Below are 14992 nucleotides of genomic sequence, written 5' to 3'. Positions count from 1 at the left end.
AGGTATCTCCATCCCTGATCTCAAGCTGTACTATAGAGCAACAATACTAAAAACTGCATGGTACTGGCATAGAAACAGACTGGTGGATCAATGGAATCGAATAGAAGACCCTGACATAAATCCACACACTTATGGACACCTGATTTTTGACAAAGATGCCAATGGAAAAAAAGGACAGTATCTTCAACAAATGGTCCTGGTTTAACTGGAAGTCTACATGTAGAAAAATGCAAATAGATCCATACTTACCACCCTGCACAAAACTAAAGTCCAAGTGGATCAAAGACCTCAACATAAAACCAGACACACTAAACCACTTAGAAGAAAAAGTGGGAAAGAGGCTTGAACTCATTGGCACAGGAGACAGCTTCCTGAACAGAACACCAACAGCACAGGCTCTAAGAGCAACAATCAATAAATGGGACCTCATGAAACTGAAAAACTTCTGTAAAGCAAAGGACACTGTTGTCAGAACAAAACAACTGCCTACAGACTGGGAAAGGATCTTCACCAACCCTATATCTGACAGAGGATTAATATACAGTATATATAAAGAACTGAAAAAGTTAAACAGCAAAAAAAATCAAGTAATCCAATTAAAAAATGGAGTACAGAGTAAACAAATAGAGGAATATTGAATGGCAGAGAAACACTTAAAGAAATGTTCAACCTCATTAGCCATCAGGGAAATGCAAATCAAAACGACCCTAAGATTTCACCTTACACCCATCAGAATGGCCAAGATGAAAAACTCAAGTTACAACACATGCTGGAGAGGTTGTGGAGAAAGGGGAACCCTCCTCCACTGCTGGTGAGAATGTAAACTTGTACAACCACTCTGGAAAGCAATCTGGCGCTTCCTCAGACAACTAGGAATAGCACCTCCTCGAGATCCAGCTATACCACTCCTAGGCATATACCGAAAAGAGTCTCAAGTACACAATAAGGACATTTGCTCAACCAAGTTTGTAGCAGCCTTATTTGTAATAGCCAGAAGCTGGAAACAGCCCAGATGCCCCTCAGTGGAGGAATGGATGCACAAATTGTGGTACATCTACACAATGGAATATTACTCTGCAATAAAAAACAAGGAAATCATGAAAGTTGCAGGTAAATGGTGGGATCAGGAAAAGATCATCCTGAGTGAGCTATCCCAGGAGCAGAAAGATGCACAGGGTATATACTCACTCATATAGACATATAATATAGAATAAACCTGCTAAAATATGTACACCTAAAGACTAATCAAGAGGAAGGACTCTTGCTAAAATGATCAATTCCTATCCAGAAAGGCAAAGAGGATGGACATCAGAAGAAGGAGAAAAGAGGGAACAAGTCAGGAGCCTGACACAGAGGACCTCTGAAAAGCTCTGCCCTGCAGACTATCAATGCAGATGCTGAGACTTATGGCCAACTTTTGGGCAGAGTGCAGGGAATCTTATGAAAGAAGTGGGAAACAGTAAGATCTGGAGAGGACAGGAACTCCACAAGGAGAGCAACAAAACCAAAAAATCTGAGCACAGGGGTCTTTCCTGAGACTGCTATTCCAACCAAGGACTATGCATGGAGATAACCTAAGACCCCTGCACAGATGTAGCCCATAGTACTTCAGTACCCAAGTGGGTCCCATTGTAATAAGAACAGGGACTGTCTCTGACATGAACTGATTGGCCTGCTTTTTAATTTCCTCTCCCTGAGGGGGAAGCAGCATTACCAGGCCACAGAAGAAGACACTGCAGCCATTCCTGATGAGACCTAATTGACTAGGATCAGAAGGAAGGAAAAGAAGTCCTCCCCTATCAGTGGACTTGGGGAGATGTGGCATGTGTGCAGAGGGTGGAGGAGGGAGGGATTGGGGAGAGAGGAGGGAGAGAACCACAGAGGGGATACAAAGTGAATAAAGTGTAATTAATAAAGAACTTTTAAAAAAAGAAAGAAAATGTTTTTTTGTTTTTTAATTTTTTATTTAACTTTTATTAATTACACTTTATTCATTTTGTATCCCCCCCATAAGCCCCTCCCTTCTCCCTTCCCGATCCCACCCTCCCTCCCCTTTCTGCACGCATGCCCCTCCCCAAGTCCACTGATAGGGGAGGTCCTCCTCTCCTTCCTTCTGATCTTAGTCTATCAGGTCTCATCAGGAGTGGCTGCATTGTGATCTTCTGTGGCCTAGTAAGGCTGCTCCCCTCTCAGGGGGAGGTGATCAACGAGCAGGCCAATCAGATTATGTCAGAGGCAGTCCCTCTTCCCATTACTATGGAACCCACTTGGATACTGAACTGCCATGGGCTACACCTGTGCAGGGGTTCCAGGTCATCTCCACGAATAGTCCTTGGTTGGAGTATGAGTCTCTGGGAAGTTCCCTGTGTTCAAATTTTCTTGTTCTGTTGCTCTCCTTGTGTAGTTCCTGTCCTCTCCAGCTCTTAGTATTTCCCACTTCTTATTTATACATATTTTTAAGTTCTTAAGGTCTTAGAAGTGAAAAGAAACTCATTTTTTCTCTTGGAGAACCTCACAGTCCATTGAAGAAGAGGAGGGGTGCTAAGCAAGGACGTGTGATGACAGGCAGAATGCTGCTGATACTGGCTAAGATTGGGAAGGAGGGAAATAGCACATTTGTGAACGTTTGGAATTTTCTGAGCTCTAACTGGGCTCCTGAAAAAAAGTGGGGGATATATTTAGTAGATGCTGAAATCTGAACTGACATGGATAAGAAGAGAAATGGACATGGGAAGAGACGTAGGGAAAGCCCTCTCCCTGCGTAGAAGAGCAAGTGGCTAAATATGAGTGGAGAAGAGTTGAGTGGCAGAAAGGTACAACTGGGAGATAGGACTGGGACGAGCAGAACTTTCTCAGACTGCCTCAAGTGTGTGTACCAGTTTTCAAGCATGAGCAATTATCTGTTCCTGGGTCAGGCTCCACTCTCAAAATAAATGAGATTCTAAAACTATCTTGGTCCATTCATACAGAATCTAGATCACCTGCTTTATATTCTAATGGGGATCACTCGTTAGCCACCTCCAAGTCAGTGAGGTTGATGTCTCTGGTTTGCGTATATGTAACCGTAGGTATCAGGTTAGGCTTTGATGGAGACTTCACACATTCCTGTTACAATTGGCACCATAGTTTTTCCTTTCACGTGACACACATGTTATAGAGCACATGGACTCAGAGGCAAATCTTTCTTCTGCTCCAGGGTCCTCTCATAGCTGATACTCTGCTACATTACATAGTGAACGGATTAAGTAATTTTTCTTAAGCGTTATATCTAAAGCCCAAAGAAGACTGATAAGTGCTGTAGCAATTACTTGGCAGTAAGAGGTACAGTATCCAATAAACTGTCTTTACTTTTGAGAAAGTGGAGACAGGACAAAACTTAACCTCTCAACAAATACCCTCAGCTCCATCCCAGGGGTGGAGCTGAACACAGAGAAGTTTCCCTGTGACTCAAATCCCATTTTCCCTTGAGTCTGGCTACATTTTTCTGAATCAGAATAAAAGAAGAATGTCTTAACTAAAGAAGGTTCTGTGTTCTATGGGGTGTGGTACAGCAAATTTGACCAGTATCACAGCCAAGGTGAGTAATCAGGGCTCACAATTGGGCTTTCCTCTATTTTTGGAGTGCTGGAAGGATTCTTTCTCCTTTCTGCATCCCAAACTCAAGGAAAAGAAATACCAAAGGTAGAGGCCAGAAAGAAATAAAGAGACCTAGGTATTAGGGTTTAAGAAGAGCCCAGAAATTCCAGCTGAGTTCCAAACCAAGATGTCCATACAGTTGATCCAAAAAAAAAAAAAATTAATGCTTGAAGGAGACCACTCAAGTGGTTCCTGTCTAGACTACAACATATTATTTTTAAGTGTAAGTATCTATACTTGGAAATATACCAACATGGTCCCAGACGCCTCCAGTTCATTGTTTATTTGTTCACCAAAACAACTGAATTTCTAGTGTGTATATTGACTATATATTAGTCAGTGTTCCAAGGAAAAACAGAACTGGGACAGGAGCAAGAAGCTGGTTCATGCAGTTGTGAGGACTCTGGTATGAATTATTCAGGACAAGCTGGAGACTTGGGGGGAGCTGATGAATACACTGTACCTCAAGGCCACCTGGAACAGGATTCCAGTCTCCCAGGGAAACCTCAGTTTACCCTCTCTCTGATTAACAGAGGCCACACATAAAACAGAGAGTAGTGGTCTTTCTTCAAAGTCTAAAAACTCAAAAGTTAATTTTTTATTAAAAAAAAAACATTTACTCATAGAAATCTCTAGAACACTGTTTGGCCAAAACTGGCACTATAATTTAGCCAAGTTAGTACAGGAAATTAACCATCATGTGTACCATACTGTGAAATGGAGCTTTATCAAAGATAATCAGACTTTCAGCTTTTGTAATAGTCAAACTTGTTGAGCTCAGAAACTGCCGTGTAAGTGGGTGTGTGGCACTTTTATAGGCATGAATTTGTAATTTGGAAAGAAAAAACTTGGGAGTTAGCGTAGATTAGAAAATCTTAAGAAAGAAGATTCAAAAGAACAAAATAAGAACAATGTAAAGAGATGGAAAAGAAAGATTGGTTGGTTGATTGATTGGCTGATTGAATTTTATAAACAGTAAGTAGATCTATAATTACCAAGTGCCAGAGTTCAAGTAATAATCTGGCTCATGCCTGTGTTTTACAATGAAGAAAACTGGGACAAGGAAGAGAAAATTATGCTGGTATCTAACAGAGCTTGTGAAGCAGCAGTAGAACCGTTTACTTAGGAAAAGAAGGAAGGAAGGGAGGGAGGGAGGAAGGGAGGAAGGAAGGAGGGAAGGAAGGGAGGGAGGGAGGGAGGGAGGGAGGGAGGGAGGGAGGGAGGGAGGGAGGAAGAAGGAAAGAAGGCACTTGATACCAAACAGCATTGAAATTATTTCTTTCAACTCAATAGGAGTTTTATTCTGTAAATAATGGTAGTGCTGTTGGATTCATTTTTCACTCAGAGCTGCCTATGTGCCCTGAATATGCTCAGTGTAATACAATAATACAGCAGAATGGCTGAAACCCAAAAACTTTTCTCTAATTCTCTCCATTTAAAAATTGTTAAAAATCACTTGGCATACTTAGAGCTGTTTGTTGTTGTTACTTTGACAAGTGGAAGACACACATAGCTAAAGTTATCTCACATATTCCAATTCCAGAGGCTTGTACTCAAAAGTTAATGTTGTGTGTCAGCTAAAGCACTGATGGACAAATAGAGAAGATGATAACGAAATCCAGTTTACCAGGAGAATACCGACTTTAAGGCGATGACTCATGAGGATCGGTTGGTTCAGACAACTTGAGACATCTGTAAGGAAAGTAAAGAGAAATGGTGGAATGAGTCAAGGGTGAGAACAGGACCAGCAGTGTCCCCAAAACAACATTGAGAAAAAAAGCTAATGAACAGTCTCCTTTGGATTGAATGATGGGAAGGAGAGTACAGAGGAAAGGTACAAGGGGGCTAAGAAAAGAATCCATGAGATGTCCAACAGACGTAACTCTGGGGAGACTGTCTGAAGGTACACTATAATGCCACAGGTATCTGTCCATAACCCCAGCAGGCTTCTTAAAATAGGACCCAGATAAAATATTTGAGATTCTTAGCTGACATGATAACCAACCATCTTTAAGAAATTAAGCTGAACTTTTCTTGGAGATTTCTTCTATGTGTAAACAACTATAATTCTAACATACTATGTCCATCCCACAGTGCAATGCATGATTTCCTGAGCTGGGTTCCAATCCCCTCTTCTTTGAAACACACCATCAGTTCCACTACCTGATGCCTGAGGGAACCATTCTCGCCCTTGACTCATTTCACCACCTCTTTACCTCTAACTTTCATTTGCTTTTCTTTCATGTGTACAACATTTGGTTATCTTCTCAGTATTCATTCATTCCAATAAATGTTGAAGATGACTTTAGTCTCTACCAGGAAGTGCACTAGGTAATAGTTACCAGTTAACAGATGAAACCTTCCAGTTGACACATTCATGGGATTTTTAATCTAGTAAAATAGACATAAAAATCATCATGGAAAGAAGTAATCGTGAAATGCAAAATCAATTCAGTTTCTTATAGGAAAATAAGAGTATATCCTGTGAAAATAACAAAGGCGGGGGAGGAGATATAGATAAGGGCATCACTGAGGCAAGAGTTATCCAAATGCTCTCTGAGAAAATAGTGTTTACTCTATAAAGGAATGAGGAGCCCAGCCACATGAAAAATCAAAGGAAGAATACAGAAAGAACACAAAATCCCAAATATAAATAACAGGGACTTTTTTATAAACTAAAATATGATCTGCTTGGCTGAAGAATCCGGTCAGGACAAAGTCAACCCAGAATTAACAGAGCGTGTGCAATGTGCTTCCTCACAGGACTGCCCAAGCCATACCACAAGCACCCTACCAGACTGCACAGGGCACCACCAGAAGGGTATTCAAAGCAGAGTGACAGGAGCAAGTCACATCCCTGAACACCAATCACCATGCACAGCGCAGGAAGAGCAGCCTCCTAAAGTCTACATTTCACAGCAGCTGTGAGATGAAACAAGTCCCAGCTGACGAGAGCCCTGAGGACTGCAGCAAGTTTGTAGCGCCTCACAGAAGAACCAACATTTGTAGTGTTTTCTACTGCAGACCGATGGTCAAGTACTTTGTGTCATCAGGACAGGCTACTGGAGACAGTATTGGTTTTGGAAAAAGACTTAGGAGTCAAACTCCAAGACAATGATACATGGGTCAGCCAGCAGAGGTAGGTCACTGACAGCTCTCCAGCCCAGGGCTTCTCATCTGTACAGTGGGTGGGAAAATGTGGCCTTTTCCAAAGTCTCTTGATTCTTTATCTAAAAAAAAAGTCTCAAAATGCTAAGTATGAATCATGGATTTTTTTTTTTTGGCATATGTCAAAAATGTGTCATAGAAAATCCAAGAGCAACATAAACAGATGAGCTTTGTAATAGCTTAAAAAGTGCAAAACTGTGGGAAAAGCACAGTAATTTCTCATGCAGTCAGACTTTTTTATAGGGTTTCTAGAACTCAATAAAAATAAACTTCCTTTATTCCATCTCCACGGTTTAATTTTCTTTACCTCTTACCGAACATGAACTCTCATTTCCTTCTAAGCACAAGGATATAAAAGGTCCTCAATTTGGACAAAAAAGTAGACATTGGTGAGGTCAGTAGAGGCCCTATTCTGTATACTGCTTCATAGCACAAGGAGTCTCGGTCCATCAGATCAGACGAGGCATTAATGTTGGGGACAAGAAGCTTTTCATGAGCATATTAAAGTTCATAACTCCAACTGCCCAACCTTATGTTTGAGAGGAGCCATATCTTCAAAAGCACCTATACTTTTCATGAAGATATGAGAAAAGTACAGGCGAGACATTACCATGCTTAATAGAACATAACGTAGAGTCTGCAATGATTTTGTTATAAATGTTTTTCTTTTATACATGCAAGGGTGAACTAGTGAAACTTGAGTGCGAGACTTTTGACTCCACACTACTGCATTGTTCCCTCTCATCCTGGGTATGTTCAGTGTCCGTGCAGACTGAGGCCATCACATCTCCTGGGAACCCTTGGCTCGCCCAAAGGATGCTCCCTTCCCAGTCTTTCCTCAACATCTCCTTCTTCCAGCCAGACTCTTTCTTCATGACTGGCATCCCAGGGCTAGAAGCTGTCCATGGCTGGATCTCCATCCCCTTCTTCTCCATGTACACTGTGGCACTCACTGGAAACTGCCTCATCCTCCTGGCTGTGAGGAGAACCCACAGCCTACACCAGCCCATGTACTACTTCCTGTCCATGCTCGCCCTAAGTGATGTGGGCCTCAGCTTGTCCACGCTGCCCTCCACACTGGCTGTACTCTGGTTTGACTATCATTTCATTGGCTTCAATGCCTGTCTGACACAGATGTTCTTCCTGCATTTCTTCTCTGTGGTAGAGTCCTCAGTGCTCTTGGCCATGTCCTTTGATCGCTTTGTGGCTATCTCCAACCCACTGCGCTATGCATCTGTCCTCACTAACAATGTCATCATCAGAATTGGGGTGGCCATTACCTCCCGAGCTACTCTGTCCCTCTTACCATTGCCCTTCTTGTTGAAGCGACTGAACTACTGCCCTGGAAAGATCCTCCTGTCTCACTCATTCTGCTTCCATGCTGACGTCATGAAGCTGGCCTGTGCTGACATTACTGTCAATATCCTCTATGGACTCTATGTGGTTCTGTCCACGGTGGGTGTAGACTCCTTGCTTATTGTCATGTCCTATTCCTTGATTCTTCACACAGTGATGGGGCTAGCCTCTCCCAGGGAGCGTGTCAGGACCCTCAACACATGTGTTTCCCATATTTTGGCTGTCCTGGTCTTCTACGTTCCAGTCATAGGTGTGTCCATGATCCATCGTTTTGGTAGGCACCTGCCCCACATTGTTCATGCCCTTGTTGCATATGTGTACCTTGTGGTTCCTCCCGTGCTCAACCCCATCATCTACAGCGTCAAATCCAAGCCTATCAGAGAGGCCATGCTCAGAGTGATAAGTAGGAAAGTCCAAGGCTAATAAACTTTAAAAATGTCACAAACTGGATAAAATAAAAGACATGCCATAGCAAACACTGAAAATTTTTAGTTGTGCTGAGATTACAAGAAGACATTCTGCCTTATTCCTGTTACAAATGTGTGTTTTGTTTACTTTGTAAAGATGCAATGATGACGATTAAAGACTGATAAATCCATGAAACATTTTCTTCTGTATCCAGAATTTTACACTTAATACCAGGAAAAGGGCATATAATGCCATCATGTTATGGACCAAGAAGTGTCATAATAAATCTCCGTGCAGAAGATCACTAAGAAATGTAAATCAGGAGTTGACAGAACTACTGAGAAGGTTGGAAAGCTTACACAAAGAAGATAATTTTTTATTTTCAGAAAAAAAAATCAGTTTTTCTAGGTCATGCAGAAATTGAAAGAGATAAAGAAAAATAGAACCATATGGAAAATGTTGCACGTTTTACGTAAATACATTCATGGAAGAGACAACACTTTTTCACTCCTCCATGTTCTACCACTTGTTTATACACGTGTGATTGTGTGTGTGTGTGTGTGTGGATGGGTGTGTGTGTAATGTAGGTGACACTGTAAATGATATATAACATTTCCTTCAATGTTTGAAGGAAAAAATGGAGATGATAAAGCTAGTTTATACATGACTTAAGATAATATTCTAAGTTCCTTTACTTATACCTAATAAATAAAGATTATCTTTAAAAATATTTTGTTAAATATTTTATTTTGCAGTAATCACTAATATTAATTACAGATTGGAGCTGTGTTAAGTACATGTGCCAGACCAGAGTGACTTGGAATCTCTTCTGAAACCTAAAGTACTAACTCTTTCCCTACAAAAAATAATTAATTGGCCACTGTAATTGATGCATTCATCAAGCATTATATATGAATGACTCCAAAGGGACTGCAAATATAAATATAAAGCAAAAACAACGTGGGATTGATTCCAGCCCTTGAGAGGTACATTCGAGAGAATCAAAAGTCCAAGGTCATCTGTAGCTACACAGTGAGTTGAGGCTGTCCTCAACTACACCATCACAGTCTTTCTACACAGTGAGTTGAGGCTGTCCTGAACTACTTCATCACAGTCTTTCTCAAAAAAAATCACCAAAAGGAAAACACACACACAAAAACTTAGCATATGTCCAAACAGAAGTATGCATGCAAATTCATACTAAACTCTGGAAGAATAAACACCAACAGCTTTTAAATTCTTTTGAGTAACAGATTGAAGATTTTCATTATGTTTTAATTTCTTTTATATTTCAGAAAGTCTATGATTTTTGTTTACAGTGAACACATTGCAATTAAGAAAATCATGTTTCTCTGATATTTTTGTCTTTCTTTTAACTGCAATGTCAGAGCACTTCTAGACAATGAATGATTATCCACCTTCCTCCTCTCAGTTCAAAGTGATCAAATCTTGCACTGAGTACATTTCATGCTATTTCCTTTGGCCAGCCCTCACCTTGCCCTAGTCAGTTCTGTCATATACACAATCCTTATATGTCTGGAGTACAACAAAGAAGTTGGATATATAAGTGGGGTCTCTGTGCTGCTAGCCATGGCTAGGAAATTCTACCCTGCGCCCACTTTGCTGCCTGCATCTCATACTCACCAAGAATACCCTAGATCTATGGCTTGTAAGGATCTATGACTATGACTTTTCTGTAGTTAATGATCCCAATCCCTGATCAATCTACTCCTACTTGGCTCCTACAATGAGTGTCCAGCCCACTCCTGGAAATGCTGTGACTAGATACTAGGATTTCAGGTAGGCTCAAGGCTATCTCCAGGGTAAGGACAGTTGGCAGGAATGCAGCCCTTGTTTCCTCATTGCAGCTCGGCCTGAAGCCCTGGGTATCTGTGGTGTTTGGTTGTCTATGTGCCCCTCGTGTTGTACAGGCCCATGTTTTCCCTAGTCCTACTTCCTAGTTAGCCAGGTGACCTAGAGCCTCCTCTAACCTACGTGGTCTCATGCTCTTGCTCTTGACTCTGTGGCGACTAGTCCACTCTTTATACCACGAGCTGCTGGATATTCTCAACCGCTTTTCCTAAAGCATCCTTCAGACAACGGGGAATCGGCAGCTAACCACGCTGTTTCCATTGTGCAAGCACAGTGAAGATTAGGCTAGGCATGAAGCAATGTTTATTGGCATGAGTTCTATTGATAGGAAATTCCTCAAAACAGCACTAGGTAGGTAGGTGGAAATAAAGGACCAAATGCCTCCTCCAAAAATAGTGAAAGACTCTGAAAATTCCCAGTTCAACAGCCTGCCAGCTTGTCTAACAATTCTTCGACATAACGTAAGATTACACATGAAAGCTCTTTTTTTCTTCTTCCATTTTTGAGCTTCCATGATCAATTCACTGATGCCCATGAAATATCAGTTTCCCCATTGGTGCAATCAGGGTACACACAAAAAGCTGATAAACTTAAATACATAAAAGTGTCTTCATGACTGTGACAACTGTCATAACAAAGTGTGTCATCTCATAATGTAAGCAAATGTAATGTTTTTTCTGCCCTGGGACCTAGAAGAAAAACAATTATCTCTTTCAAGATTGTTTTGAATAAGGAATCCAGTTATAACGTCTTAGAAATACAAAGTCGTTGTGGGTTCTGATAAGGAAATTGGAGTTTTAATCCAGGTTGTATAATTTTATTCTAGTCTTTTGTTTATTTTCTTTCTGTCATGCCTTTGATGAACATTTTAGATGTGTTGATCCACCTCAGAACGCTGTGAGCATTTGTCACTGTGAGCATCATCAGTGAACTGAATTGAGATTTGCGAGTGGTGATAAAATTGGATGTAATAACCTTCAAAACACAGGACTTGATCTTAATAATCGTACCAAGAAAAACAAAAGGGAATATAGTATTACAAAATGTAGATTTCAGGTGTTACTTCATTCCACGAAGAAATTCCACAGCCAGTTTCGTCTTTGAAAGATCTGAGCTATGTTTGAATTAAGAAAGATTTGTTTTCTTAATACTGTCTTCCAAGATGCTGATATTACAGTATGAATTACAGAACTTTAGATGGAGTGAGGTTTCATCGTGGACTCTTAGTGATCTGAAGTGTGTGTGATCGTAAGAAAAAGACGCAGGATGCGCTGCCGGATCTCCTTTGTCTTTACTCCATAGACAATGGGGTTGAGCACAGGAGGAACCAGCAGATATGTGTTGGCCATAATGACAGGCAGCAGAGAGTCACGCCTCTTGCTGAAACGGTGCACCATTGACAATCCAATGAAAGGCACATAGAATATGAAGACAGCACACACGTGAGACACACACGTGCCAAAAGCTTTTGCCTGAGCCTCACGTGTCAAGCCCAACACAGTCTTAAGGATGAGCAAATATGAGAAGGAGATGAGAAGTGAGTCCAAGCCAATGGCGGAGATGATGACAATGAGTCCGTAAATGACATTGACACGGATGTCAGCACATGCCAGCTTCATCACATCTTGGTGTAGGCAGTAGGAATGAGAAAGGATATTGGAATCACAGAAAGGCAACCTTTTGATGAAGACAGGTAAGGGTGCCATCAGCGCAGCACCCCTGACCACAGCAGCCATACCAATCTTGGCAACTCGAGGCAATGTGAGCACAGTGGCATGGCGTAGAGGATGACAAATGGCCACATAGCGATCAAAGGCCATGGCCAACAGCACTGTGGACTCCATGCCAGACAGGGAATGGATGGCAAACATCTGTACCAGACAAGCATCAAACTGGATGGTAGTGGAATTGAACCAAAAAATGGCCATCATTTTTGGCATGGATGAGGTGGAAATAAGGATGTCCAGGCCAGAGAGCATACAAAGAAAGATATACATCGGTTCATGTAGGCTGTGCTCTGTCCTCACAATGTAGATGATTGTCAAGTTGCCTAGCACAGCGATAAGGTAGAGGGAGCACAATGGGAAAGCCAACCAAAACTGAGCCTCTTCTAGTCCTGGGAGGCCTATTAAGATGAAGTACGTGGCGCTGGAGTCACTGCTGTTGACGCCCACCATGCTGAAGGGACTGAGCTGGAGCCAGTATCATGCAGGTGGAAGCTGAAACACAAAGACACGTCATTGTCAGGTCCTCAGAAATCTCAGTCTCATCCACCCCTGATCTAGTGTCCTAGTCTATCACAAAACTTTAATTCCATTGTCCCTCCAAACCCTGAGCCTACCCTAACTCCTATCTAACTGTCCATCAAGCACCAGATGAGAATTCACTTAGTTCTACCCCCTAATCCTACCTATGTGTTTAGTGAAATAATAAGATGGCATTCTGACATTATTAGTCATATAGTTCTCTCAGACTAAAGGCACTCACATCCTCTGTGGTATCTTATACTCAGACTCCTTATGTTTAATATTGATCATTTCACCATCTAAGCCATTGTCCGCTCCTAGAAAATGAAACTGTGGATGGAGAAACAGCAAATGAAAACTTTTGAGTACTTACTATAGCTATGACCACAATCAGTCCATTCTAAGGTGATTTTCGTGTAAATGGCAATCGTAACATAAGCTGACAGTGAACTCTGACTTGATCACTAATGTAATCGTAATTTTAACACTTTACCCAGTACACAGAAGTCATTTCAATATTAATTTAAGAACATCTATTTTATTGTAATAAAACCTATTCCAATAAATAGCTTGAAATTAGCTTGCCCAGATAGCTAATTGAGAATTTACACTTGCCCTGCATAACATATCAAAAAGAGAGAGAGAGAGAGAGAGAGAGAGAGAGAGAAGTAGCTTTAGGGGATCCACTGCTGTCTCAGCTAGACCCCGTTTAAAATGCCGAGCACTTAGGAAGCTGCTAACAGGGGAGCCTTCCAGTCAGCACACCAGCGCTGTGATACAACTTCGGAATTTCTTAAGGACGTTGATGTCGGTCTAGAACTGAGACTGTGGCCTTGCTCAGCCTCCCTGAGCTGTCCCATACCGCACTGCTTCCTAGGGCTCCTCAAGGGAGCGCTCTTTTGGTGCAGACCTCTCCCTGTAGCCATACTTCCACTTCTAGTTAGTTTATTTCAATCACTGTGTTCAGCTGAAGGCCGAAAATATTAAATGGAAATTCAGAAAATAAGCAGGTCACACGCTTTAAATTGTATGTCACCCTGAGTAGGTTGATAAAATGTTGTAGCCTCTGGCCCTGCCCTACCTGGAAGATAAATCATCCTCCTCCTTAGTCTGGCCACATTGATAACCCCCTGACAGTCACCAGTAGCCTCTTCAGCTAGCAGACCTACTGTCAAAGCATTGCTGTTCAAGGAATTCTTATCTTATTTAATAATGCCCCCAAAGCACAATAATTTTTCAATGCCAACCTATGGTTGACTGTAGGTATAGATGTAGATTCCACAAATATTGAGGGCTGATTTGATATATGTGTATGTATAGGTGTGTCAGTACACGAATTCATAAACTTACATAGAAACATATATTTGGCCTATGAAAACTGGAATGGCAGCTTTTTCTTTTTGAGACAGGGTTTCTCTGTGTAGCCTTGGCTGTAGACCAGGCTGGCCTTGAACTCACACAGATCCACCTGCCTCTGCCTCCTCCAGTGCAGAGATGAGGACTTTTATAGGTTATCTGAAAGAAGTCTCATGTAAGGCGGAGCTAATTCCTGGGTTCCAGACCTATTTAGATCATTTTCAGGCTCAGGATGTACAGTAAGCTTTGTTCTACCACTGAGCTCTCGTGGAGAGGTGGCCCCTGCAGACAGAGATCGGTAGAAGAAGGCAAAGAGCATGTATTTCAGAAAGGAGGATAACAGAGTTCGATTCAGTCTGATAAAAAGAAAAAAGTTAAAGCAGAGAAGTTACCCTACAACTTTAGGCAAAGTTGCGAGGTCATCCTTACCTCTCACTCTCCTGAGCTGTGTTTGTAGTGACACAGCTTCCTGCTGCTTAAAACCACTCCTTCTCCTGTCTGGTGCTCCTCTTCTTCCTCTCTAATCACCTGTTCCTGTGATCCTGTCTCCATCTTCACCCTCCCCTGCTTGACTCTTAACAATACCCTTAAATGACAATGCTATACAGAATTTTATCTTTGGTGTTCTTTGTCTATACTCCCTTCCCAGACTATCTCAATCTTTTTAATAGCGAATCTATTTTTCTATCTATAAACTTTTGATCCCCAAATACATTGAGTGATGCCTGAGTTCTCTTTTGTAGACTACATGTATAATTCTGGAAGGGTCTACCTGGTTGCCTGCCAAGCATATAAATTCTTCTTTTGCAAAGGCTAAGATCTCACAGAATGGTTGTCAAAACACTGAGCTTCAGAATCAGTCCTATGTTCACCTCCCATTTGGGAGCAGTGTTAATCAACGTATCATATACCATTTCTAAGCTTCAATCTCCTCATCTCTCAAAATGATA

The 14992-nt window shown here is 41.6% G+C and overlaps 2 protein-coding genes across 2 annotated transcripts; one reads left to right on the top strand and one right to left on the bottom strand.

The window, feature by feature from the left end:
* Window positions 1–7620: 7620 nt before the first annotated feature.
* LOC129688580 (olfactory receptor 51I2-like) lies at window positions 7621–8583 on the top strand. The gene has a single exon (XM_055623499.1). The coding sequence runs from the start codon at window positions 7621–7623 to the stop codon at window positions 8581–8583; it is 963 nt and encodes a 320-aa protein (XP_055479474.1).
* A 3080-nt stretch (window positions 8584–11663) lies between these two features.
* On the bottom strand, window positions 11664–12617 carry LOC129688631 (olfactory receptor 51E1). Its single transcript, XM_055623574.1, has one exon. The coding sequence runs from the start codon at window positions 12615–12617 to the stop codon at window positions 11664–11666; it is 954 nt and encodes a 317-aa protein (XP_055479549.1).
* Between the last annotated feature and the right edge of the window lie 2375 nt (window positions 12618–14992).

This window comes from Psammomys obesus, unplaced genomic scaffold, assembly GCF_907164565.1.
Source record: "Psammomys obesus unplaced genomic scaffold, mPsaObe1.curated_primary_1811, whole genome shotgun sequence".
NCBI classification, from domain to species: Eukaryota; Metazoa; Chordata; class Mammalia; order Rodentia; family Muridae; genus Psammomys; species Psammomys obesus.
The sequence above is the reverse complement of the archived record's forward strand: the minus strand, read 5'-3'. Positions and strand labels throughout refer to the sequence as shown.

Coding starts and splice junctions, on each gene's coding strand:
- LOC129688580 (XM_055623499.1), top strand. CDS start 7,621: ATGCTCCCTTCCCAGTCTTTCCTCAACATCTCCTTCTTCCAGCCAGAC.
- LOC129688631 (XM_055623574.1), bottom strand. CDS start 12,617: ATGGTGGGCGTCAACAGCAGTGACTCCAGCGCCACGTACTTCATCTTA.